At 39.1% G+C, this 26,481-nt stretch overlaps 1 protein-coding gene across 1 annotated transcript; it reads left to right on the top strand.

Annotated features, from left to right (window-relative positions):
• On the top strand, positions 1-25,896 carry LOC143865155 (uncharacterized). The gene is made up of 2 exons (XM_077375794.1): positions 1-589; positions 21,783-25,896. The coding sequence occupies exon 2, from the start codon at positions 21,848-21,850 to the stop codon at positions 25,673-25,675; it is 3,828 nt and encodes a 1,275-aa protein (XP_077231909.1). The 5' UTR covers positions 1-589; positions 21,783-21,847; the 3' UTR covers positions 25,676-25,896.
• The last annotated feature ends 585 nt before the right edge of the window (positions 25,897-26,481 follow it).

The raw sequence follows: 26,481 nt of genomic DNA, 5'->3' as shown, positions 1-26,481 counted from the left end.
AAAGGATCTCATTTTTCATCAGAGAGAGAGAGAGAGAGAGAGAGAGAGGAAGAAGAAGAAGAAGATCCGACCTTCTTCTCCGTCAAGACAGCCAGAGTTTTGGTTGGCTTTCAAAGCTTGCAGTCTTTCTTTTCATCTTCCCTTGCTTCTAATCTTTAGATTTCACCTCCAAATCCATTTTTCTTTAACCCTCAGCCACCATTAAACCCTAGATCCATACAAACCCTTTCTAAAACCTCAGATCTCCTCGTTTCAGTCACTTCTTCTAATTGTTCTAGCTGGAAATTACCGATTGGCATCATCTTCACCCTACCTTCTCTATTGCAAACCCTATTATAAGGCCAAAAACCCTAGATCTGTCCCTAGTTATCCATTTTCTTCTTCTACTATTCGCAAACCTGTTTCTAGCTTTTAAACCTTAATTCCAGTTCGTAGATCTTCGATCCATTATATTTTAGCTTCAATTTCTTAAACCTTAGATCCTTTACATTTTTAAGCTTTCAAGCCCTAGATTAGACTTCAAGCTTCAGATCTTCATCATCATTTGAAAGAAGAGAGTAGAGTCAGGAGTTCTATTAGCAAAATCAAGGTACTGTCCCCTTTAGAAATTCGAGGATCCATTACAAGTAATTTTTATTTTTTTTTCATTGCAATTTTTTTATTTGAATGGTTTGTATTGCTAGTTTCTTATGTTCATGTGCTTATAATTGAAAGATTTATGGTATTTTGCTTTTGATTGAAAGATTCACTCAGTTTCTTTGATTCTCCGGTTTGGACGTGTACAGTTTGTGGTGTTCTGTGATGTTTTAAAGGCTCATTTTACCTATTTTGATAAGTGATCATCTCTTATAATTTCGTTTTTCTCTGAAACTTGTGAGAATTTCATTCATATGTTGTTAATGCATTTTCCTACCTCATATTGCTGGATTCAAGGATAGAGTAGAATTGAAATATAGTTGTAGAAATATAGCAGCTCTGTTCTTGTTATTGCATATGTTGTAGTTAAGATGATGGACTTTTCTTTTGTTAGAACTGGCTGTATATTGAGGGTATAGATTCTACTATCCTTATTGATCTGATTTCATAATAGGAAGCATAAAAACTATGGCAGAAATATGCTTTAGAGACTTAGGTCACAATGAGTCAGCCCCTATTTAGTACTAAGTCATTCCCTGTTTTGCATAAGTCTGCCCCTGTTGTACATAAATTCAGCCTCTGATTTGGCTCATGTTTTGGCATAAATTTAATCTATGATTTGGCCCATGTCTTGGCAAGGTTCAGTCTATGTTTTAGCCTTGCTTTGGCACAAGGTTCGGTCCATAATTCAGCCCTGTTTTGTCACAGTTCAATTTAATAATTCAGCCCTGTTTTGTCACAGTTCTGTTTTGGATAATAGAATATTATATGTGTGTGTGTACATGTGTCTATGAATGTATATATGCGTATCTATGTGTATGTGTGCGGTATGGCTCTCATTAGCAAAATATAATGTGGTGGTCAAGACATTATGGTGTCCATAGCAGCCCATCCTTTTATCAAAACATGATAGTGTCCATGCTTTACTCAATTTGTCTTAAATATGAATTCTTGGATGATCTTTGGAGCTTTTAGAGTCAGTGTAATTTTGAGAAACAGGGGTTGTTTCAGTTTAGAATCTCACTTGTTATATTTTAGTTTGTCATGCTTATATTTTCTAATCTCATACCTTTGTAGTTTTAGTGTTGGAAATTATATAGACTTAATATAAAGGATTTGGTTTTGTTAAGTTTTGGATTCATAGTTTTATATTCATATGTTTGTAGAATCTGTTCAAAGACATTTAATTAAATAAGATTTGAAATCCCAAATGTGTGTAGTTGGTATTTAAGGAACATATAGATAAGAGCTGTTTCTTTCAATTTTCATTTGTCCTTTGGGCCCTAAGAAGACATTTGTAATGATAGTAAAACTATTTCTTCCAGGTGCCCTGAGATCTTCTTTCATTTGGTTTCAGACATTATGTGGATTGTAAAAGTATTTTAATCGCAGCTTTCACCTACCTTTGTGAAAGTATTTTTCATTTTCAGGGAACATATTAGTCGTGTTAGGGTTCCACATCCTTATGTTATTTTCTCATCCATGAAATGAAAGTAAGGTTGCAATATGTGAGACTGCAGGATGTTCAGGATGTGATACAAATTTTAAAAGTGGTTTGCAGAAAATAAAAATAAACTCTGTTTTGATGGAAATTTTATGAATTGATTTTCCAATTTTTCATTGTTGTATGAGTAGTGTTTTGGACTCAAGCAGCTTGTACTGGTGAGCTTTGTGGTGTAAACCATAGGATAAAAAAAATATAATCTGTAGCCTATTATATCATGCTCCAACCGCTTTTCGTTTTAACTTTATTGGATGCATTACTTGTTGCTGTATCATTTTTCTACCTGTAATGTCGTTCTCAGTTTGAAATCATCATGCAATTTCTATAAGCCTCTACTACAACTGTGACAAAATTGATGATATGAGAACAATAGTACTCCTTTCTAATTGTTGTTAATGTTGAATATTCCTCGTCATTTACATATACTTGCTCACATAAGACAGGGTTTTTATAGAATACAATGAGTACATTTATTTGAATTTGCTTGATCTCATGAAGGCCAATGATAATGAAATGTGTTTCCTTCACATGACTTTGGAGTTATATTACTGAAATCAAGTGAGATAGCTTAGTTTATTAATATTCACATATGTCATAGCACTATCTACTTGCATTGTTTTCAGGTTGCTCCTTAAATCTGCTGATAATTTTTGCCAACTAATACATCTGTATTGTGATAGTTGCATAGTAATATGAGCTTGTTTACATTTTTTCATTCTCCCTGTTTATCAAGAAATGTGCACTTTGGTGATGTTAGCATTCTTTTGAAGTTCGTATATTATACATTTGGAAATTAGCTTTGGAGTCGAAGGACAGAGATAAATTGGTAGGCGATGAAGGCGTTAGCCCAAGCCCATACTTAGGGGACTTGCTCAATCCAAGTAGTGCTCCCCTCTTTTGTGTAGTAGACTTACTTAGTCCTTTGAAGACACTTAAACCATAGGTTTTCGTTCTCATTGTAAGGGCTATGATGGCGCTAGTCAGAGCCTCCACTTTTAGGAGAATACTTTGTCTCATTTGATATTTTCTCTTTTAGGAGAAGAGCTATTTCTCGATAGAAAATCACCCCCTTTAGAGAGACAAGCTATGTCCCAGCAGAAAAGTCAAACCTTTAGGAGACTATCTTGGGTCTCATTAGAGGAGTCCGCTCATAGGAGACATGCTTTGTCTCATTTATAGAATTCACCTTTTTAGAAGGCTTGCCTAGCCTCATTTGTGGAACACTCTCATAAGTAGAAGACTAACTTAGTCTTTTTAGTTGCCATGACCTTGCTTATTCATTGCAAGGGCGATGATAGGGATACTTGGAGCCCACCTTTGTATATAGGAGACATGCTTAGTCTCATTTACGCCCCCTCGTAGAGTGTTAGAAAGTCTTTGACTCATAGTGTTATTAGAGAGTCTTTGACTCATCTACCCCTTTTTATGGTATTATTAGAGAGTCTTTAACTCATTCATCCTTTAGGTGGTGTTATTAGAGAGTATTTGACTTATTTGTCCTTTTGGTGGCGTTACAAGATAGTCTTAGACTTATTTGCTCATCTCCTTAGTGTTGTTAGTTAGGAGTTTCTCTTTAATTTTGTTGTCATTCTTCTTCTTTAGAGACTAGCACAGTCTCATTAGAGCCTTGCTTGTTAGGGATCTTAGATCATGTCATTATCCTTTATAATTAGCTATCTTACCCGATTTAAGGGTTTCCCCTGTTACCCCTAGGGTTTGGCCATAGGGTTTTGCTTTGTGTAGTCCCTTAGGTCTTTGACCAAAAGGGTGAAAACATTTAAAAATCCAAAAACATCTAAAGCATTTTAAAAATCCAAAAAATATTGGAAAAGCTTTAAAATAAAAAAAAACATTGGAATATTTGAAAACTCAAAAACATCAGGCGAGGGGTAAAATCATCTCAAAACCAAAAAAATGGAAGAAAAGAAAAACTCTAGAAGGGAAAGAAAAACAAACCTAAACAAAATAAAAAACCTAAAAAAGAGAAGTAAAGAACTACCCTAGAGAACTCCTTGTAGAAGGAAATGGTGATCTTCACAAACACACCAATGGTCGGATTTATAGAGGAGGAGATTTATAGAGGTAGAAGAAATCAGAGAAGGCTCTTGCAGGCCCAAAATCCACAGTCGCCATCATCTCCACCACGGTGATCAACAAACCCTAACCGATTATTTGGTCGTGGGTTTCAACTCCTCTCTCCTTCTCTGTAATGGTCTTTTCCTCTTTTCTCTCTTCTTGAAACCCAAGGGCTAAAGGGGGAATGAAGAGAAGAGGGAAAGAGGCGTGTGCGTGACTCGAGCAACTCGGGTCGTTTATTACTTTATTTCTATTTTTTAACACTTGAAGTTTTAACTTTAATGCTCTGTTTGGTTGCTTGCAGCCCGAGTCCATAGCAAGAAAGTGCACTAATTAAGGCATAAAAGAATAATATTGACATGAAGTTGACAACCATGACCATAGATGCACTTTGCTTGTAAGGACCAATAGAAGCACTCGGGTAATTATTTTTTCTTTTTTCTTTTTTTGCATGGCCACCCTTTGTAGAAAACCAAGGATCAATGGCAACTAGCTTTTGATCTACTTGTTAAACAAAGAGAATTTAAGCAAGAAGCAATACCCACAAAAAGACCAAAGGACAAATCACAGATCAGAAGAGAGAGAGAGAGAGAGAGAGAGAGAGAGAGAGAGAGAGAGAGCAAGAGAGAAATTTTACTATGAATATATTATTTCAAAACTTGAAACCAGAACTCTTATTCAACTAAACCTCCTAGTTTAATTAGGATTCACCCATGTTGGCCCGCACTGGCCCGCACCATGCCACGCCAAGCTGCCCACGTCGCGCCACGCCAGCCCGTCCCCTCCGGCACAATATGTAGAGAGTCGGTGATGACTCTCAACACTCCCCCTCAGCACTGACTCTCTACAGGTCACACTAAGTTCCTTTGCAAACTTCTTCAAAGTTGTCGGTTCTGCAATATCGACATCTCTACCTAATATTTCTGCATATGCCGCATTTGCAAACTTTGGATTTGGCTTCCGGATTTGTGAGGACCTTCTTGGCTTGATCACTTCAACATCAGATTTCTGTAGTTGAGACGGCCTCATCTCTTCAGCTATTCTTGTCTCATGAACACCAGTTTTTCATAGACTTCGTTGCTTTGGACTTTTAGGACTCTCTTGTCTAGGCCCCACCTTCTCCTGAGGTTTCGTTGATTCGACACCATCTCCACTTGGAACATCTGCTTTTAACTTCTCTTGCAGATTAGTCTCTAACTCTGGACTATTTGGAAGAATAACTGTTGGAAAATATCCATATCTTAAGAAGCCCAAATATTACGATTCTTAAGACTGTTGGAAAAATCCTTATCTTAAGAAACCCAAATATTATGGTTCTTAAGATTGTTGGATAAAATGGACGGATCATATTTCTACATTTCTTATAAACAAATGATGAAGAAATTATATATGGCTTAATCGAACATAAAACAGAAAGTTGAAGTCAAAACAAGTTTTTCAAACCTAAAACAGGTTACTTGAACCGAAAACATATTACTCGACCTCAAAACAGTGCACCTCGAAGCCAAAAATCCATGTATTGTAAATCAAACAATAATTGAAAGAAAACATGAAAAAAACAGATTGCACTTATCTCTTTTGATGAAAACTGTTTGGAAAAATCAGATTTAAAGATAGAAGGCTGAGTCGTACCACTGGTCAGTTTCCTTAAAAATCGTATCCGGTTATCCGCCCCCTACCGGTGCAGCCGGGATCTGCGAACCGACGCTCCAAGATAAAACAGCCAAATATGGCTCCAGTCCACGTGCACTCGCTGACTGGTCCACCCAGAACCACCTTAAAACTGTGCTCAGACACGGAAGGAACGAAAGGAAGGAGATGTGTAGACACCCCATTTTGACCGAACCCTAATAGCGTCGTTAGATTATAAATCCTGCTAAACTAGTGTTTTAGCGTCCCTAATTTGTTCCTATAGTAAGTTAGGGTCTCATTTAGGTCCTCATAAAATTTCATTCGAATCCGTCACGATTTGCCTAGTAAACGGATGAAGTTAGTAGTGTAGTGGTAGTGTAGGAATAAGGGTGGCAATTTAGCCAGAAAGAGGGGTGTCCTGGGACCTGAAAGCCAGTTCAAATTTACTGTAATGGGCTGTCCAGGGTGATATAGGGGTGTGCGGATTAGTGTGTAACATAATTATGGGGTGTATTACCCTGAACCGGGGCAGTTTGGTAATATGGAAGATTCTTTTCTTTCTCTTCAAGTTTTGTTTAAAGCCTAATCTAGATTAATGAGAGTTTAGGACTAGGATTAGTTGAAGGGTATCCTAGGAAGCTTCCTTAGAAGATATTTTTGCAAGGATTTTTCCCCCCTGCTATTACTTGGGCCCCCTGCCAGTATGAAAAGTAATTACAAAATACACTATAGGTGGGGCTGTCCCTTAAAACAAAAGGGGGTGCGAATATATCATTTCCCTTTTCTACTTGGGCCACCCCTTGTAGGTTAAAAAGTTGCTAAAAGTTACATTAGAGGTGGCTATCCAAGTAAATAGGGGGGGGGGGGGGGCGCAAATACATCATTTCCCGTTGTATAAAAAAAAACCATTCTCGTTGAAAAAACAGAGGTAGCAGAGAGAGAGAGAGAGAGAGAGAGAGAGAGAGAGGTATAGAGAGAGGTATAGAGAGAGAGAGGAGAAGAAGAAGGAGAATAACCTCTTCTCCGGCCTCATTTCCCGTCGGAAATCCTGCCAGCCACCGTTACCCTCCACCACCACCTCTCCATCTTCTCCTACCACCACCGTCCGGAATCCGATCAAACCCCCTCAAATCCGACCCCATCTTCTTCCCTTCATCTCGTCCACCTTCTCAGCCACCAACACCGCCATAAGCCACCATCATCATCTCCATTTTTTACAAACCCTTTTTCATCCCCCCAGCCATATCTTCATCTTCTCCGGTGGCCATAACCGGAATCCGGCCGCCCCATCCACAACCTCCGATTGGACTTTCACCCAAACCCAGCACCATCTAAGCCACCACCATCATCATCTTCCATCTCCTTTACCCCAATCCAAACCTTAGATTTACCCCTTTCTATCCGAACCAACCATCTCCATTTTCCACCGACCACCTTCTCCGACCAAATCTCCTAGCCCCATCCGGCCGCCCCATCCACAACCTCCGATCGGACTTTCACCCAAACCCACCACCATCTAAGCCACCACCATCATCATCTTCCATCTCCTTTACCCCAATCCAAACCCTAGATTTACCCCTTTCTGTCCGAACCAACCATCTCCATTTTCCACCGACCACCTTCTCCGACCAAATCTCCTAGCCCCATCCGGCCATCTCATCCTCAACCACCATCGTTAGATCTTTTGCCACCATTAGATCCACTGTTTCCCCAAACTCCAAAACCCATTTTCATTAGTTTTACAAACCCATAGCCACCACCAGTTCTACCCTAAACCTCATCTTCTCAAATCCATCTTTGCTACCATCTCTTCAACCCTCATTCAATTCTACAGAAACATTACCATTTTCCTCATTTCCTTTCATAGAACCCGAACATTTTCTATTTAAAATTCTAAATCAGACCTGTTTGTTCAATTTCTGGCGAAATCTGTAAGTCTCAGTTGCATCACTTCCGTGTGAGCTGCATTTTTTGCAAATTAGAATCAATGGTGACTTTCCCTTGAGGATCATTGAAAGGAGTGCAGTTCTAGTTTCATCTAATATTGGTATCACTTCTTTACTCTTTCATTTCTCTATTTCTGCATGTTGATTTTATTTCATTTGATAAAATGATGCTTGATACGTGTGGATTGGATTACAACTTGATTTACTGGTTTGAGATAGCTTTGATCATTGGATAATACGTGGATAGCTGTAGTTTTGGTCATCAGTTGTGCATTCGGATAATATAAAATTCAAGCAGATTTATGATCCTTGCTTCCTTATTTCTGATAAATCCTTCATATTCCATAACGGGAGTTATTTTCATCTGATGAATATGAAGTGAGTCACTCTGATTTTCAAGGTTTTCATGGCATGGAAAATTCATTTAGATTTTACAGGACTGATAGTAATCTTGTTGTGATGGTTCTCATTACATGCAAGTTCTGATTTGAAAACAAATGTGGTGATCCTTATGGAAATAGAGTTACTTTAAGAAAACGATAAAAATCTGTTTCATTAGTTTGTTCCACGGAGTTTTGGTTACAATTTATATGGCCATTGTCAAAGAGAGTGCTACTTTTGTGTCGAATGATACATAACTCTTTCCTCAATTGACCCTTAATATACCTGGTAGAGAATATGATTATGGTATTGACTATGCTATTGTATTCTTTCACAGTGTTGTTCTGTTAAGGGAATTGTAATACCCAGTTTTATGCATGCTGAGCAACTTGTTCTTTTCATTCTTCTTAAAAAAATAATAATAAATAAATAAAACAAAAATAAAATACATACCAACACCTTGTGCTTGTTGGCTTTGGCTATCATAGGAGTTAATATGGAACTTTACTGAATTTCTTTTAAGAGACTTTGTATAGTTTGGATGAACGGTCAGTGGGTTGTGAAGTTAGAGATGGATAGAGCGTTAATAACGAATTGGACATAACTGATTATGTCTTCATGGACACAACCAATGTGTCTTTATGGGCATAACTGGTTTTGCCATTTTAGATTCTTTCTTGAGTATTTCCAAATGCCCGGCAGATGCTTTAAAAATATGGTAGCTTATATTCATGATGGATGTTTGCGCATGTAAAGCTTAATGATCATGTGAATGTAAGATAATAAATCTGTGAAGGAATCATTGCATGTATATTGCTAGGAGTGATGTCTCAAAGTAACTGTCTTCATTAACTCATAAATCTTTGCTTGCTTTAAACCTGAAAATGGAAGATATCAGTTACCTTATTTGTCTCTTGCAAGTGATCAAATTCATACAATGGTATTCATGGCAGTGCTTTCCTTTGATATCAACTCTCCCAAATCAGAGTAAATGTACAGCATCTTATCTTTCTCATTTTAATAAGTTTTCTAGAGTTCTTCTTGCTCTAGGAATCTCAATGACTGGGCATTCATGAAAATGTAAGATGAGTCTGTGCAAATACGAACCTGTTGAGGTTGTTATCTTAGGGGACAATTCACCTTCAAGCTATTAATCTGCTGACTGTGATGCCATGGGCTTAATTGCTTAAGTTGGGCAGGTGATCACTATGATAAATCTTGACCCATCTAGGTGATTAACAAAGGAGAAGTGTGCGCAGGAATCACATATGTTCTTTGAATTAATCTCACGTATTGGTATGCAAAGCCCGCCTTACATATACATTGAATTGGGTTCTTCAATATGCACAAGCGGACACCCACTTTTCCGGGATTCATCTTCACTGTTGGTTATTTGTAGGCTTGTATATGTGTGTGTCATACTTTATCATTAAGGTTTCATTTATTCCTGACTTGCATTTCTAAGTTATACAGTCTCTAAATGTCTGCTATGTGAGTAGCCTGATGATATAAATATGGGTTCAGGTCCTTGATTATTCTTCTTCAGTTCATGGTTCAACCCTTACTAGCACAATCAAGTCTCTGTTTTAGTCCCTGTTTCATAAATATGGGATCAGGTCCTTGATTATTCTTCTTCAGTTCATGGTTCAACCCTTACTAGCACAATCAAGTCTCTGTTTTAGTCCCTGTTTCAGCCCATTTTTTACATAATGTTAGCCTCTGGTTCAGTCTTTGTTTCAGCCAGTTCTTGCATAATATTAGTCTCTGGTTCAGTCCTTGTCTCAGCCTTGTTGTTGCACAGGTTCAGCTCTGTTTTAGTACAGCTCATAGTGGTCTAATCCTTCATTTATAGATTCTATGTTTTGGTGTTTGTTTGGTTCAGTCATGCTTAGTTCTATGACGGAGAGAAAAATCTGAATCTGTTCGTTTGTATGGTATAAGGTTGATCTTAAAATGATTTGTACAAAATGTTTTCTTTTTAAAATGGCATGGCTTATGAAGTTGTACATCAGCTGTTGGATTGTGGATATGTCGAAATAGGTGTAGAGCTGATGGTGAAGGTTTATCTATAAGATCTAAGAGGCATTGAGGTGATTTAGTATCATGGAATAGGGAGACTGGTTTAAGGGCTGAATCTTGCGGATTATTTCAGATGGGTGAATGAGGGGTGCAAGAGATGGGGGTAGATTCTAAGATGTTTGTTTAAACATGGGTGACGTATGGAAAATCTAGATTGGTTTCTAGAAAGAGTTTCGATAATAAGAGTGGGCTGTAAAACAGGGTGTAAAGGGAGGTGATTATAACCAGTTTTTAAAAAAAGGTTGAAAGGTGATGAAAGGTGGGCTAATGGAAAGGAAAATGGCAGGCTAATTAAGGGGAGGTTATATTACAATAGTGCTGAGTTTTGGCTGTCACCAGTTAGATTAGAATGTAAGAGTAGCTAAGAATCTTGTTAGATAAATCCTCTCTACCTAAGACGGCTCGATGAGCAAGTTGTGTTATAATGAAGAGTATTATTATTTGTCTGACGCTTCTTAGCTTCTAAAAGGAATTCATGTATACGATTGTGTGTTACCCTTACTATCAGTTTTAGTGTTGATGGTGATTTAATTGCTAGCGGGGATAGGAAGGTTATCTCTAATAAAGCTAGAGGGTATTTTCTTTGAAAATGGGCAGTGGGTGGCCAAAAGAAATGCTTTGATGAAATGCATGCTTGACAAGGTTATTTTGATTTTAGATGAATGCACAGGACTTGATTAAAAAGTAGCAACAGACATGGTTTATGCTTATCTCTTTACTTTTTTCATAGTTTCAGATTGAATAGAATCACATTAATTGATCAATGTTCTATAATGTAGATATTTGGATTAAGTACTGAGTCTGTTGGTTTTTATCTGTATTGATGATTAATATAAGGAGCTTTAACTATTGATTTGAAGCAGCAGGATAGTTTCGCATTGTTTCAGTTCAGAGAGGTAATGCGGATGGCAATTTGTCTTTATGATGTCTGATACTTAATAGTCATTACTGGGTTGTGTGCAGCTGAAATGCTTGTCAAGATATGCGATGAGGGCGTTAGCCCAGGCCCATCATTTGGAGACTTTCTCAGTCCAAGTAGCATCCCTCCTCTTTTTTTTAGTAGACTAGCACAGTTTTTTTAGACACCTTTTAGATAGTAGAACCCTTCTCATTGCAAGGGCAATGAAAGAGTCATCTAGAGCCCTCATTAGGAGACATCCTTCGTCTGACTAGGCAGTTCTCCTTTGGAGACAAGCCTTGTCGTTTAGAGCCCATCCCTTAGGGAGTATGTTTTAGTATAGAGTTAGTGCATAGGAGGCATACCTTGCCTCATTCATAGAGCCCTTATTTGGAGACAAGCTTTGTCTCATTTAAAGAGTTTCCTCGTTAGGAGGCTTACCCAGACTTATTTGCTCTTTTCATTTTGGTAGTGTTATTATAAAGTCTCTGACTCATTTGTGCTCCCTCTCTAGCGTTATTGGTTAGGAGTTTTTCCCAGAGAAGCAGGATTCGTACCTGGAGTTGGGGATTCGCGAATCCCCGAATCGCGAATCCGAACCATGATTCGATTCGAATCCCCGATTCTGGGGAACCCCGATTCCCAATTTTGGGAACCCCGATTCCCAATTTATGAAAACCCCGATTCCCACTTTATAGGAACCCCGATTCCCAGGCGATTCCCTGCGAATCCCCATCGAATCCCAACTCCCCAGCGACTCTCAGCGATTCCCCGGCGAATCTCCGGCGAGTCCCCGACGAATCCCCGTCGTCTCTCTGGCAAACCCACGATTCCCGCTTCCAACCATCCCAGGAGCCTTCAATTCCCGCTTTCGAATCCCGAATCGAATCCCGCTTTCGTTCCCGCCTTGGCAACCTTGGTTTTTCCACTAGAGACTAACTCAGTCTTATCAGAGTTTACCTGCTTGGTTTTTTAATATCATTTTCTCTGTTCTTGGGGGCACTTGTTTGCTTGTTTGTGGATTGTTATATCCTGTTTTGGAATATTAGTTTGTTAGTTTGGGGTTTCCCCTTTACCCTAAGGTGTTGCTTTGTGAATTCCTTTTGGCTTTTGACCAAAAGGGTGAAAACATTTGAAATTTTAAAAATCCGTGAGCATTGAAATCATTTACAATCACAAGAACTTTGAAATCATTTAAAATCACAAAAACATCAGAAATTTAAAACAACAAAAACATTTGAAAACATCAAAAGCTTTAAATTATTTGGAGTGTTAAGTTTTAGTGGTGGTTATGAGAGTTCGTTTTCGAACTACGTTGGCTTGATCATCTTTCACGAGGTACATAGTGCAGCTTGAGATCTTTATCCCAAGTCCAGCTAAACTTTCTAAATAGATTTTGTAAATCTTTCAAAAATCATTCAAACAACTTTAAAACCTTGTTTTCAAAAAGATCTTCCACCAGAGTTAGGAGTTTGTCCTAGATAGAGAGTTTTAGAGTTAGGAGTTTGTTGTTCGATTGTTGTGTTTTGTTTGTGTTTGTGTTAGAGTTAGGAGTCTGTTACGCCTCTGTCCGGTCAGTTGGTGATTCACATCGCCGACTGATGACTAGGTCTAGGATGCGTTAGTGATCCCATTATTTTTCTTAGGACAGACAGCGTAGTTACACATAGGTTGTAGGAACCACTTGCATTAACTTAGGGCTAACCTGCATTTAGTTAGGGCATATAGGGTGTCCTAAAATCCACAATCCACTGGAATTTAAATAATAGCGTAAGAAGCTTCAATAACTAGTCCGGTCTTTTAGGTCGAGCCTAGGATAGAGGTCTAGATGTCTTAGGCATCATAGCTTAGAATAGGTGCGAAGAACTATGTTGCCTTGATTCTCGTGGAGGCGGGGATACGTAGGCTTCTTTGGATGAACATCAGATCATCTAAAGACTCGGGCTTATGCATTAGAGTTTTAGGATCTGTTGTTAGCACTTTAGGGTTTGTGTTTGCCTATTGGTGATATTTTTGCATAGGATGATAGTGTGTGTTCATTTCTTTGCTTACTCGCATGCTTAGCTGTAGCATTATCCTGCTTACCTGTTTTACTTGCATGTTTAACTGTAGTAATTACTTGCTTTGATTGTCAGTTTGTTGTAACGCTTTACTGCTTTACTGATTATCATATCTATTAATTTCTTGTACAGGCCTTATACCTTTAGCTGTAGTATGCATGTGTTTGTCAACCATAACTTAGACACCAGTTAGGCATGTCACTCATAACCTAGCTGTGATTAGGCGACACTTCTTCCATTTATTTTGTGTGTGCTTATTATTTTATCCCCGGGTCGTGCATGTTTAGGTAGACGTCCACTCGGGGACATTTCGTTCCCATTTCACATGATTTTCGCCCAAAACTCTTCAAGGTTAATAAATAAATGGCATAAGAGACCAAGTACTTGCACTCGGACGAATTTTGGGTGCTCTTCGGACCTTCTCTATTCGTAATCAGGCCCGAACCTGTTGTATCTTTGGTTATCCGTTGCAGACAGAGCATTTATTTTGGTTCCATGCGTATCCATGGATGGCGACTCTGAGTTATTTTTAGTTACGTCTTGGTTTCGAGTCCTGGCTCCAGATTAAGAGGTATCTCATTCATTTTGTATCGCCACTCATGCTATGCTATGAGAGTGGCATCATTTCGAGAGTTCCTTTGTAGAGCTCTTCTTCACGTTGTGGAGATCTTTGAGGATTGCAGGGGATCTCGTGTCCTCGGCACCCGTCCTCTCAGGATCGGGGTCCACAAGATGAAGCAAAACCAGAGAACATAACCTTTTTTCTGTGTAAATCTCTTTCTTTTTCTGTTGGTAAAAGCCACCCCAAACGTAGACCCCAAAAACTCTTAGCCTTGCCCAAACCGTGTTCTCTTCTCCTTTTTATAGACACACCAAAGTGTCTGTTGGACAGAGCCACCATTTATGGGTATTATTAATGTTGAGAAAAGCCACAATTAAGAGCCTTGAACGTTTCTCTTCCAACATTCACATTTGTGACCATTGGGGAGATGAAACGGTTTTTCAACTTTAATGGGTGTTATTATCACAACCGTTTGGGGTGTCAATAAAAACGTTTAGCAATTAATGGGGGTGTCCATAACAAAAGCGTAGGGTAAAATATAAACCGTTTGGGCACTAAAAAGATCTCTTTATTTAAACCCAATATAGCACTCAAAAGTCACTATCTTTTGAAACAAGAGGGAAACCAAATTTTGAATCTTTCCCTCTAAATTTCAAAGACACGGCAACAATCACTTTTGACTTTTTAAATTCTTTAAAATTTCCAACAATCCCCCACAAGATTAAAATACGATTATAATTTGAAAACGGAAGCACCTGAGCACATTAGAAAAATAGAGTGGATTCATGCCGATGTCTTTTGGACTTCAACCGATATTAGGATAAACAGATTACGTTACCGAGTACGGGTAGAGTTAGAGTCCTTCAACCTTTCCTCGTAGGTGTAACTGGCTAACCTGTTACCCACACCCTACTTTCGATTCCTTAGTGATTCATTCACAGTAATGGAACATTTTGGCCTTTTTTCCCTCTTGGTTCTTATGAATGTTCTAGAGAATTACCCGTTACATTCTCATAGGAAGCGGCCTCACCTCCACATTCACTTAGGTCAGTCATCAAGTATGCACTACAAGTAACATACCACCAAATTCAGCTTATGAACTGATTAAGAGTCTCAAACTCATCCTACCTCATTTGCAGTGAACACTATCCTTCAACATTTTGCATCTAGGGGTAGGGGATGATAGTGTTAACAAACCATCCGGTGACTTGTTAGTACGCATTGAACCTAATTCCAGGGATCCCCTTTCACATAGGTTGGGTGTCCATCACTAATGGTTAATGCCTTGGGCTTTAACCCCATTCCTTTCCGATGCCTTATACACCACTTTATGTGGCTTTACCAGAGGATCTGCAGACTCCTCTTCGACTTTACAAAGTCAAGTGTTATTGTCCCTCATCTGCTTTACCGACTTATGCCTGAGGCAAACATGCCCCTTTTGCCATTTAAGGTCTTACATTTGGCCTTGGCTAAAGCATTTTTTGGCAGACACTATATAAAATTACTGAGGGAACCGGTCTTGGCCATAACAGCCCATCTGCCATAAAAACATAACTTGAGCCATTTGGCTCCACCTCTTGCTAAGGATAAGGCTATAATCTTGCTATCATAGTGGGACTTTACAATACATTTGTTTAACCGATTCACATGAAATCGCTCCACCACTTAAGGTGAATAAGTACCCACTGGTATACCTGGATTCTCTCAGTTAGAGATCCAATTAGCACAACTTAGCCTTCTTGAAAAGCAGGACCCCCACAATTTAAACAATTACCTCTCAATTCTGAGTTACCAGGTACTATCCATCCCAATCTAATGTACAGATGTACCTATTAAGCAACAAACCATAAGTGAGTGCATGACATTTACATTTTAAGGCTCCATACTCTAAAAAATTATGGTTAGCCTCCCAACCAAGAATTTAGAGTCATGTGCATACAATACATACATAATTACACATGCAATTACATTTAGTAGCCCAATCTTTATATAAGTATTTTTATGGACTTACTTTCTACAACCTGCAGAATATGCATATAATAGGCACATATGCATATAATGTTCAAATTGTGTTCCTATATGCCAAATCTACTTGTTTTCCAAAAGATACAGAAAATTAGAATGACATTTTAACATGTATTATATGTTAATTCATCAATTATTCTTTAGACGGAGTAATGGCAAACCCAACATGCCTATTAGAGTTCCCATGCCATGGTACATATAAAACATCATTTTCAATACATGATGGCAATACACGAAGTTCCATAACAAGAACAAGAACTTTAAACTTTGATTGCAAATGAACTATGTATCATTCCCATTCAAGTAATGCAGATTTTTTCTCATTGAAAATAAATCATTACTCATATTGCCATTAGATTCATTTGCAAACATTCAACAAGACATGCTTATCTCTTAAAGGCATTTTAGCAAACACTTGACAAGCATAATTTTTACCCATGTACCATTATCAAAACAATTAAGTGTCAAAACATTTAACTAGATAAATGGGTGTTGATATCAAAACATAGGCTACTGATTTTATAAGCCACCACAAACGGTTCAAATATCAAGCTCCTATGATGATCAACTATGAATTCCCTTTTCTTTTATCAACAAACCATCAAAATTTCTTAAAAACAGAAATTTAACATGTTGAGGCAATTGTATAAAGATACAATAAGGAAATCCATCATCAAAGCCAAACAAGTATAATCTACTATTTTGGGTGCCAATAACAATATTGGGTCCTAAGGTACTCAACTTTTTAATTTGCCCAACCAAATAAGAGATGGGTTTTTATACTAATTTAAAAACAAAGTGTTTCACAAACCACATCCATGTGATCCATTAATTTTAGTTCCAAACATCAAAAGAGTTTTAGCCAATGGATGAAAACAGCATCATATGAATTTCAACCAAGGATGTGAAATTTCGAAACTGTAATTAAAATAAATTATGGAACTGTTCATGTTTTTAAAGAGCAGACATAAATGGATCTACAATCAACATCATAACGTGTGACTAAAAATCATTAAAATGTTCTATTTTCTTTTTGATAAATATGAACATATCGTTTGATTTCGTTTGCTCAAAAAATGGGTTTTCTAGAAAGCCATAGATCATAGATCAGTAACAACTCTGATCCTCATAAGAGAAGTAATAAATCTGATATAGTACGATTCTTAAGATTGTTGGAAAATATCCATATCTTAAGAAGTCCAAATATTACGATTCTTAAGACTGTTGGAAAAATCCATATCTTAGGTTCTTAAGATCGTTGGATAAAATGGACGGATCAGATTTCTACATTTCTTATAAACAAATGATGAAGAAATTATATATGGCTTAATCGAACCCAAAACAGAAAGTCGAAGTCAAAACAAGTTTTTCGAAGCTAAAAGATGTTACTTGAACTGAAAACATGTTACTCGACCTCAAAACAGTGCAACTCGAATCCAAAAATCCATGTATTGTAAATCAAACCATAATTGAAATAAAACATGGAAAAAACATGTTGCACTTATCTCTTTTGATGAAAACTGTTTGGAAAAATCAGATTTAAAGAGAGAAGGCTGAGTCTTGCCACTGGTCACTCTCCTTAAGAATCGTATCCGCCCCCTATCGGTGCAACCGGGATTTGCGAACCGACGCTCCAAGATAAAACAGCCAAATATGGCTCCAATCAGTCCACGTGCACTCGCTGGCTGGTCCACCTAGAACCACCTTAGAACTTTGCTCAGACACGAAAGGAACGGAAGGAAGGAGATGAAGCAAAACCAGAAAATATATCCTTTTTTCTGTGTAAATCTCTTTCTTTTTCTGTTGGCAAAAGCCACCCCAAACGTAGACCCAAAAAACTCTTAGCCTTACCTTATTCTCTTCTCTTTTTTATAAACACCAAAGTGTATGTTGGAAAAAGCCACCATTTATGGGTATTAATGTTGAGAAAAGCCACCATTAAGAGCCTTGAACGTTTCTCTTCCAACATTCACATTTGTGACCGTTGGAGATGAAACGGTTTTTCAACTTTAATGGGTGTTATTATCACAACCGTTTGGGGTGTCAATAAAAACATTTAGCAATTAATGGGGGTGTCCATAACAAAACGAAGGGTAAAATACAAACCGTTTGGGCATTAAAAAGATCTCTTTATTTAAACCCAATAAAGCACTCAAAAGTCACTAGCTTTTGAAACAAGAGGGAAACCAAATTTTGAATCTTTCCCTCTAAATCTTAAAGACAAGGCAAAAATCACTTTTGACTTTTCAAATTCTTTAAAATTTCCAACAATAACTTGATCGGAAGACCACCATGATGAAGCTTCGTCAAATACTATGTTTCTTGAAACGTACACAACAGTTTTTGGGTTCACACATCTCCAACCCTTCCTTTCAGAGTCGTACCCAGTAAAGACACTCCGAAGTGCCTTTTTTTTATCAAACTTGGAATAGTCTATTCGGCCACCTTTGTCTGTGTCCATCGAACTAGTGGCATCTACGACTTCTGTAGTCGTAAGAGCAACTTCACACACTTCAGTTTGCTCTTCTGCGATGGAGAGAAGAGAACACGTACCACTCATCGTCGCTATCAACCTTTTGGAGATCTTTAGTTGTTGCAGAATTACCTTCTTCATTCTTCTTTGGTGCACGACAATCTCTAGCAAAGTGGCCCGGCTTACTATAATTGTAGCACTTTCATCTTTGTCCCTTGTTCCAAGGCTGTTTCTCAGAACCACGACTGCTTGAGTCCCCCTCTTGATCAAAATTTCCTTCCCTTTGATCTGATCTGGCCTTTGGCTTACCTTTCTGATTCTTGAAATTCTGAAACTTTCTTCCTCGCCCAACGAAGATAACCTCCTCGTTCTCCTTTATCGTAGATCCAACCATCTGCTTAGCTAGGCTCTTTTGGTTTGCCAAGAGACTCTCCAATTCCACTAGGAAAGTTGATGCTCTAAAACCAACCACAACCGGACTCCTATTTTAGCTATAACTTTAAACAACCAAATAAGATTGCAAAGTAACTCTAAAGCAAATAAGGAATCCTATGTTGACTTGGACATAAGTCCTAAAAGTGTGTGCTCTGATACCACTTGTAGAAAACCAAGGATCAACGGCAACTTGCTTTTTGATCTACTTATTAAACAGAAAGAATTTAAGCAAGAAGCAATACCCATAAAAAGACCAAAGGACAAATCACAGATCAGAAGAGAGCGATGGAGAGAGAGAGAGCAAGAGAGAAAGTTTACTATGAATATATTATTTCAAAAATTGAAACCATACACCACTTCTTCACTCACTATTCACGTTTTTGCAATTTTCTCCTCTCTGACGTACAACCTATTCACCTCCAACTCAAACTTACGTTAACTCTTCTCTATGCTTTTATAAACAAATAAAAGACATCCTATTCAAACTCTAACTATAGAAACAATTCTAAACGGACTTGGACTTTATTGAAACTAAGCCATTAGAATCCTAATCTAAATTTCAAAAAAGAAAAGAAAAAAAGAATCCTAATCTAATAACAACTCTAACCACAAACTGAAATACTGGATTAAACTACAACTCTTATTCAACTAAACCTCCTAGTTTAATTAGGATTCACCCATGTGGGCCCGCACCATGCCACGCCAAGCCGCCCACGTCGCGCCGCGGCGCGCCATGCCTGCCCGTCCCCTCCTTCACAATATGTAGAGAGTCGGTGATGACTCTCAACACCCTTCAGTCTCTCATTCCTCTTTGAAATAATGTAGATTTGTCTCAGATCCAAATCTAAACATTAAAAATTGAGGCCAATCTATCTACAAGCCCACATCCAAGTCTGAGATTTATATGGTGTGAGCCCTTATAATCGAGTATTTTTTCCAAAAAGTACTGTAAGGCTTACACCATAGGATGATCCAAATCGTGCATTTGATGGGCCACACAGTAAATAGGTTATGCAAAAACATTCATTTGCATAGGATGATCCTAGCCCTCTGTTCTATAGAGGACTGCATATTATAGAAATCTCTATAGATCAGACGGTTGGGATCATCCTATAAATATGATTTTTGGGGCACAACCTATTCAGGGATGTTAATGGATCCAGACAGTCCGATGGACTATCCGAATCTGAAGTTTAATGGACTGGAGCTAGACACACTCCTAGGATCCATGGACATAATTTGGATTCTGATAATAGGATTCTAAAATATTACCGATCGCATCCAGGCAACTAATATAGTCCCTTATTTTTCAAAAGTTAGGATGATCCAAACCGTTCATAAGATGGTGTAAACCCTTATAGTCCCTTATTTTTCAAAAAGTACTGTCCAGACATCATAGGATGATCCAAACCGTCCATAAGATGGAACACAACGTGAATAAGTTGTTCCGGTGTTCCCCGGAAATCAATTCCATAGGATGATCATAGCCCTCAGTTCTATAGAGGTTTCCATAATATGCAGTTCCTCTATCGATCGGAGGGTTGGGATCATCCTATGGAAATGATTTTTGGGTTTTAACCTATTTACACCGTGTTCCATCTTATGGACGGTTTGGATCATCCTATGATGTGATCCGTAGAATACATTTTGAAAAAATACGGGACTATAAGGCCTTACACCATATAAAATCTCCACTATATAAACCACTCTTTACCCAACGTCCATATCTTATTTTCCGAGGGAGAGGGTTTCGTTTCAACGTCACAGAACCTCCAAAGGTAAGACATCCTCAAATTCTAGGGTTTTAAGTTCCATTTCTCTACTAAAAATTAGGGTTTTTTAAGTGCAAGCTTCAAATTTCTCCTTGAAATCTTGGGTTCTTGCAATATTTTCTTTTTCAGCTGTTTCCTCTTTCAACTGTTAGAATCTTGGGTTTCAATTTGCACTTTCAGATCTAGGGTTTTAGGTTTCTTCTCCCCTTACCGATCTCTGTGTTGAGAATCTAGGGTTTGGTTTGGAACTTTTTCTTGTTAAAATTTTAATTTCTTCATTGTTTTAGCCTATAGTTCGAGATCCGTCATTCCAAGTTTTTTTTGTTACTTTTCTGTTCCTGCACTGAAATTGATTTCAACTTGTAGTCTTGATGTTGTTTTCTGAGATTTTAATTATATTTCTTCATGTGATTTTTTTGTTTCTGTATGGAACTATGAGAATCTAGGGTTTTTACCGATCTTGTGTTGAATAATGAGAATCTAGGGTTTGGTTTGTAACTTTTTCTTGTTAAAATTTAAAATTTGTGCATTGTTTTAGCCTATAGTTCGAGATCCTTCCTTATAAGTTTTTTTTGTTATTTTTCTGTCCCTGCATTGAAATTGATTTCAACTTGTAGTCCTGATGTTGTTTTCTGAGATTTTAATTATATTTCTTCCTGTGATTTTGTTGTTTTTGTATGAAACTATGAGAATCTAGGGTTTTTACCGATCTTGTGTTGAATAATGAGAATCTAGGGTTTGCTTTGGAACTTTTTCTTGTTAAAATTTTAATTTGTGCATTGTTTTAGCCTACAGTTCGAGATCCTTCCTTCCAAGTTTTTTTTGTTATTTTTTTGTTCCTGCACTGAAATTGATTTCAACTTGTAGTCTTGATGTTGTTTTCTGAGATTTTAATTATATTTCTTCCTGTGATTTTGTTGTTTCTGTATGGAACTATGAGAATCTAGGATTTTTATTTATTGTAACATTGTTTCTGAAGCCTTAGGTTTTCTTAGGTTCATAGTCGAATCACATATTCACAAGTCGACATTTAAGATTTCTCTTTTTTAGTTCTGTTTCTGTATTGCTTTTTCTGTTTTACTAGCTGGGTCTTGTTTATTTTTTAAGGAATTGGTTTTGAGTTTCAATTTTTTTATAGCCCATTCCTAAATTGTGATTAGTTTAAATTCTGTTCTGATTTGAGTTTTGGTGTTCTGTTGATGTTATTACAGATTTATGGTTAGTTTTATAGCCATTCCTAAATTGTGATTAGTTTGAATTATGTTCTGACTATAGTTCTTGTGTTCTTTTGATGTTACTGCAGATTTAGGGCTTAAGGGGTGTGAAGTTTGAATTGTAGGTTGAAAAAGAAAGCAAAGGATTGAAACGATGGAAGATGATATATCTAAAATCCAAGAAGAGAGGAAAAAGAAAGAGCAGGAGCTCGCATCTCTCACTGCAGTCACTTTTGATGCTGATTTGTACGGGGGCAGTAACCGTTTTGAGGGCTATGAGCGCTCTATCGCCGTCAACGAAGATGAGGAAGATCAAGATTTGGGGGTGCGAGAAGTGGCTAGGAAACTGGCATCTTATACGGCACCTAAGTCGGTACTGAAAGAATTACCGAGAGGCATGGGTGGAGATGATGATGATGATTTGGGTTTTAAGAAGCCACAAAAAATCATCGATAGGGAAGATGATTATAGGAAGCGGAGGCTTAATCGGATAATCTCTCCTGATAGAAATGATGCCTTTGCAATGGGGGATAAAACACCCGATGTGTCGGTAAGGACTTATGCAGATGTTATGAGGGAGGAGGCCTTGAAGAGAGAGAAGGAAGAGACGTTGAGAGCAATCGCAAAGAAGAAGAAAGAGGAAGAGGAGAATAAGGCTTTAGAGAAGGATGCTGGGTCGGCGCCTACTCAGGGAACCCAGAAGAGAAGGAATAGATGGGATCAATCTCAAGAACAACAAGAGAATAGTACTAAGAAAGCAAAATCTTCTTTGTCGGCATCGGATTGGGATATGCCGGATTCAACCCCAGGGATTGGCCGATGGGATGCGACCCCAACGCCTGGTAGGGTGGCTGCCGATGCGACACCATCACTTTCACGGCGGAACCGATGGGATGAGACGCCGACACCTGGACGTTTAGCCGACGCTGATGCCACCCCTGCCACTGGTGGAGTCACTCCTGGTGCCACACCAGCTGGTATGACTTGGGACGCAACACCTAAGCTCGTGGGGCTCGCTACCCCGACTCCGAAACGTCAGAGATCAAGATGGGATGAGACACCTGCAACCATGGGGAGTGCAACGCCACTGCCCGGCTCAACTCCAGCTGCATCCTTCACCCCTGGTGTGACCCCAGTCGGTGGAATTGACCTAGCGACTCCAACCCCAGGAGGCCTTAATCTCCGTGGTGCCTTTACGCCCGAGCAATATAATCTACTGAGATGGGAGAAGGACATTGAAGAAAGAAACCGGCCGTTGACTGATGAAGAACTTGATGCAATGTTCCCACAAGAAGGGTATAAGATTCTAGACCCCCCAGCGTCATATGTACCTATCAGAACGCCAGCAAGAAAGCTCCTTGCCACCCCAACCCCGTTAGGGACTCCTCTTTATGCAATTCCTGAAGAAAATCGTGGCCAGCAGTTTGATGTTCCAAAAGAAGCACCTGGTGGGCTGCCATTTATGAAACCAGAGGATTACCAGTACTTTGGTGCACTGTTGAACGAAGATGACGAAGAAGAGCTATCTCCAGACGAGCAAAAAGAGCGCAAGATAATGAAGCTATTGCTCAAGGTTAAGAATGGAACTCCCCCGCAGAGAAAAACGGCCCTGCGGCAGCTCACCGATAAAGCTCGAGAGCTTGGTGCTGGTCCTTTGTTCAACAGGATTCTCCCATTGTTGATGCAACCAACTCTTGAAGATCAAGAGCGCCACCTTTTGGTTAAGGTCATTGACAGGGTATTGTATAAATTGGACGAGCTGGTTCGGCCATTTGTTCACAAAATTCTTGTGGTGATTGAACCTCTATTGATTGATGAGGATTACTATGCTCGCGTTGAAGGAAGAGAGATCATTTCCAATCTCAGTAAAGCAGCTGGCTTGGCCACTATGATTGCCGCCATGAGACCAGATATTGACAACATTGATGAATATGTTAGAAATACCACCGCAAGGGCTTTCAGTGTCGTTGCATCCGCATTGGGTATTCCCGCGCTCTTGCCATTTTTGAAAGCCGTGTGTCAGAGTAAGAAATCTTGGCAAGCTCGACACACGGGAATTAAAATTGTACAGCAAATTGCGATTCTAATGGGATGTGCAGTTCTTCCACATCTAAGATCGCTTGTGGAAATCATAGAACATGGTCTCAATGATGAAAACCAGAAAGTGAGAACAATTACGGCATTGTCTCTTGCCGCCCTTGCTGAGGCATCTGCCCCGTATGGTATTGAGAGTTTTGATTCGGTCTTGAAGCCTCTGTGGAAGGGTATTAGGTCACACCGGGGGAAGGTGTTGGCCGCTTTCTTGAAATCAATTGGTTTTATTATTCCTCTCATGGATGCAATGTATGCAAGTTACTACACGAAGGAAGTGATGTTTATATTGATCCGCGAGTTCCAATCGCCGGATGAAGAAATGAAGAAGATCGTACTGAAAGTGGTTAAGCAATGTGTTAGTACGGATGGGGTGGAGGCCGACTATATTCGCAGTGATATTCTCCCTGAGTTCTTTCGGAATTTCTGGGTTAGGAGGATGGCACTGGATCGCAGAAACTATAGGCATCTTGTGGAAACTACTGTTGAAATTGCGAACAAGGTTGGTGTTGCAGATATTGTAGGAAGGATCGTCGAGGATTTAAAAGATGAGAGTGAACCGTACCGGCGAATGGTGATGGAGACAATAGAAAAAGTGGTTGCGAACTTGGGGGCATCAGATATCGATGCCCGCTTGGAAGAGCTTTTGATTGATGGGATTTTGTATGCTTTCCAAGAACAGACAAGTGATGATGCTAATGTGATGCTCAATGGATTTGGTGCAGTGGTGAATTCCCTTGGACAGAGGGTGAAACCATACCTTCCTCAGATTTGTGGTACTATAAAATGGCGTTTGAACAATAAGAGTGCAAAGGTGAGGCAACAAGCAGCGGATCTCATATCGAGGATTGCGGTCGTTATGAAGCAATGCCAAGAAGAACAGTTGATGGGTCATTTGGGTGTTGTCTTATATGAATACTTAGGAGAAGAGTACCCTGAGGTCCTTGGCTCTATACTAGGAGCACTGAAGGCCATTGTTAATGTCATTGGTATGACGAAAATGACTCCTCCGATAAAGGATTTGCTTCCCCGATTGACGCCTATTCTGAAGAACAGGCACGAAAAAGTGCAGGAGAATTGTATTGACCTTGTGGGTAGAATTGCTGATCGTGGAGCAGAGTTTGTCCCCGCACGGGAGTGGATGAGGATATGTTTCGAGCTTCTCGATATGTTGAAAGCCCACAAGAAGGGGATCCGGCGAGCAACTGTCAACACATTTGGATACATCGCAAAAGCAATTGGGCCCCAAGACGTGTTGGCAACACTATTGAACAATCTGAAAGTACAAGAGCGCCAAAATCGTGTCTGTACAACAGTGGCTATTGCAATAGTTGCCGAAACTTGCTCTCCATTCACAGTCCTCCCAGCTCTAATGAATGAGTACCGCGTACCAGAGCTAAATGTCCAAAACGGGGTTTTGAAATCTCTCTCCTTCCTTTTCGAATATATAGGAGAGATGGGGAAGGATTATATTTATGCAGTGACACCCCTTCTTGAGGATGCTCTCATGGATAGAGATCTTGTTCATAGGCAGACTGCTGCGTCGGCTGTTAAACACATGGCTTTGGGTGTTGCTGGGTTGGGTTGTGAGGACGCTTTGGTTCATTTACTGAATTATGTGTGGCCAAACATTTTTGAGACATCTCCCCACGTTATAAATGCAGTCACGGAAGCCATAGAAGGGATGCGAGTTGCACTGGGTGCTGCTGCAGTTTTGAACTACTGTCTTCAAGGACTGTTTCATCCGGCGAGGAAGGTGAGGGAGGTGTACTGGAAGATATATAATTCGTTGTATATTGGATCCCAAGACGCTCTCGTGGCTGCATATCCCGTGTTGGACGATGAGGATAGTAATATATACAGCAGGCCGGAGTTGGCGATGTTCGTCTGAGGTGTGGAAGGAGAACTAAAGAAGGCAATTGGTGTTGATGCTAATGGCATGTTCATCCGATGTTTCAGTCGCATTGAAACAGGTATGTTTTCTGCTAGCTAGATTATTACTCTCAGTGCAAGTTGCTTGCACCGTCTTTGGCAACATTGTTACTGACAAACAATGTTTAAAAAAAGACCCTTCTTTATATTTTAGTAATGGACTTGATGATTATGCTGCAACAGTTTTTATCCTAATTCTTGCTGTGCTCCCCTTTTGCAAATTCTCATTTAATGTTCTGCAAAAGGTCATGCAAATTCTTGCTGTGCCTTTTGTTTGTGAGGAATTTTGTGATAGAATTTGATTAGCCTCTGTTTCTTTGGATTATAAAATGGGTGTAAAACGAATTTTTTTGCCCAAGAAAAGGAGAACCTTGGGGGACTGGATTGAAGTTCTAGTTTGGAAGGAATGGCATGCAAAGAGCACACTAGAAAACTTTTGATCCCAGCTATGTAGATAACCTGTGTTAGTGAGTTTCTTTTTGTTGGTCTGTAAGGTGAAAGTGTTCAAATTGCTTTCTCAAACCCCGTAAACGTTCCTCTGACCCGCTATAGCTATATGCTTGATGTTCAAGCATCTCTTTGAGTTCGGCCTTGTGGGCCTTCTCTTGCTCCCTCTCATGCAAACCCTGTACGCGGCAAGAAAAAGTACAGTTTGAATGCACATAAACTGATGAAAATGGTAAGTAGAGTGCTCTGTGGTCGATCTGGATGATCCTGGCCGATCGTCAATCCATGGGCCGATCGGCCAACCGATCGGCCAGCCAA

The sequence above is a fragment of the Tasmannia lanceolata genome, unplaced genomic scaffold (genome assembly GCF_043159265.1).
Source record: "Tasmannia lanceolata isolate RefF3 unplaced genomic scaffold, GAP_Taslan_0.1 ptg000063l, whole genome shotgun sequence".
Taxonomy (NCBI): Eukaryota; Viridiplantae; Streptophyta; class Magnoliopsida; order Canellales; family Winteraceae; genus Tasmannia; species Tasmannia lanceolata.
This window is presented reverse-complemented; position numbering and strand designations above follow the sequence as displayed.

What these genes read in the sequence shown, in the direction of transcription:
- LOC143865155 (XM_077375794.1), top strand. Translation starts at nt 21,848, where the DNA reads ATGGAAGATGATATATCTAAAATCCAAGAAGAGAGGAAAAAGAAAGAG.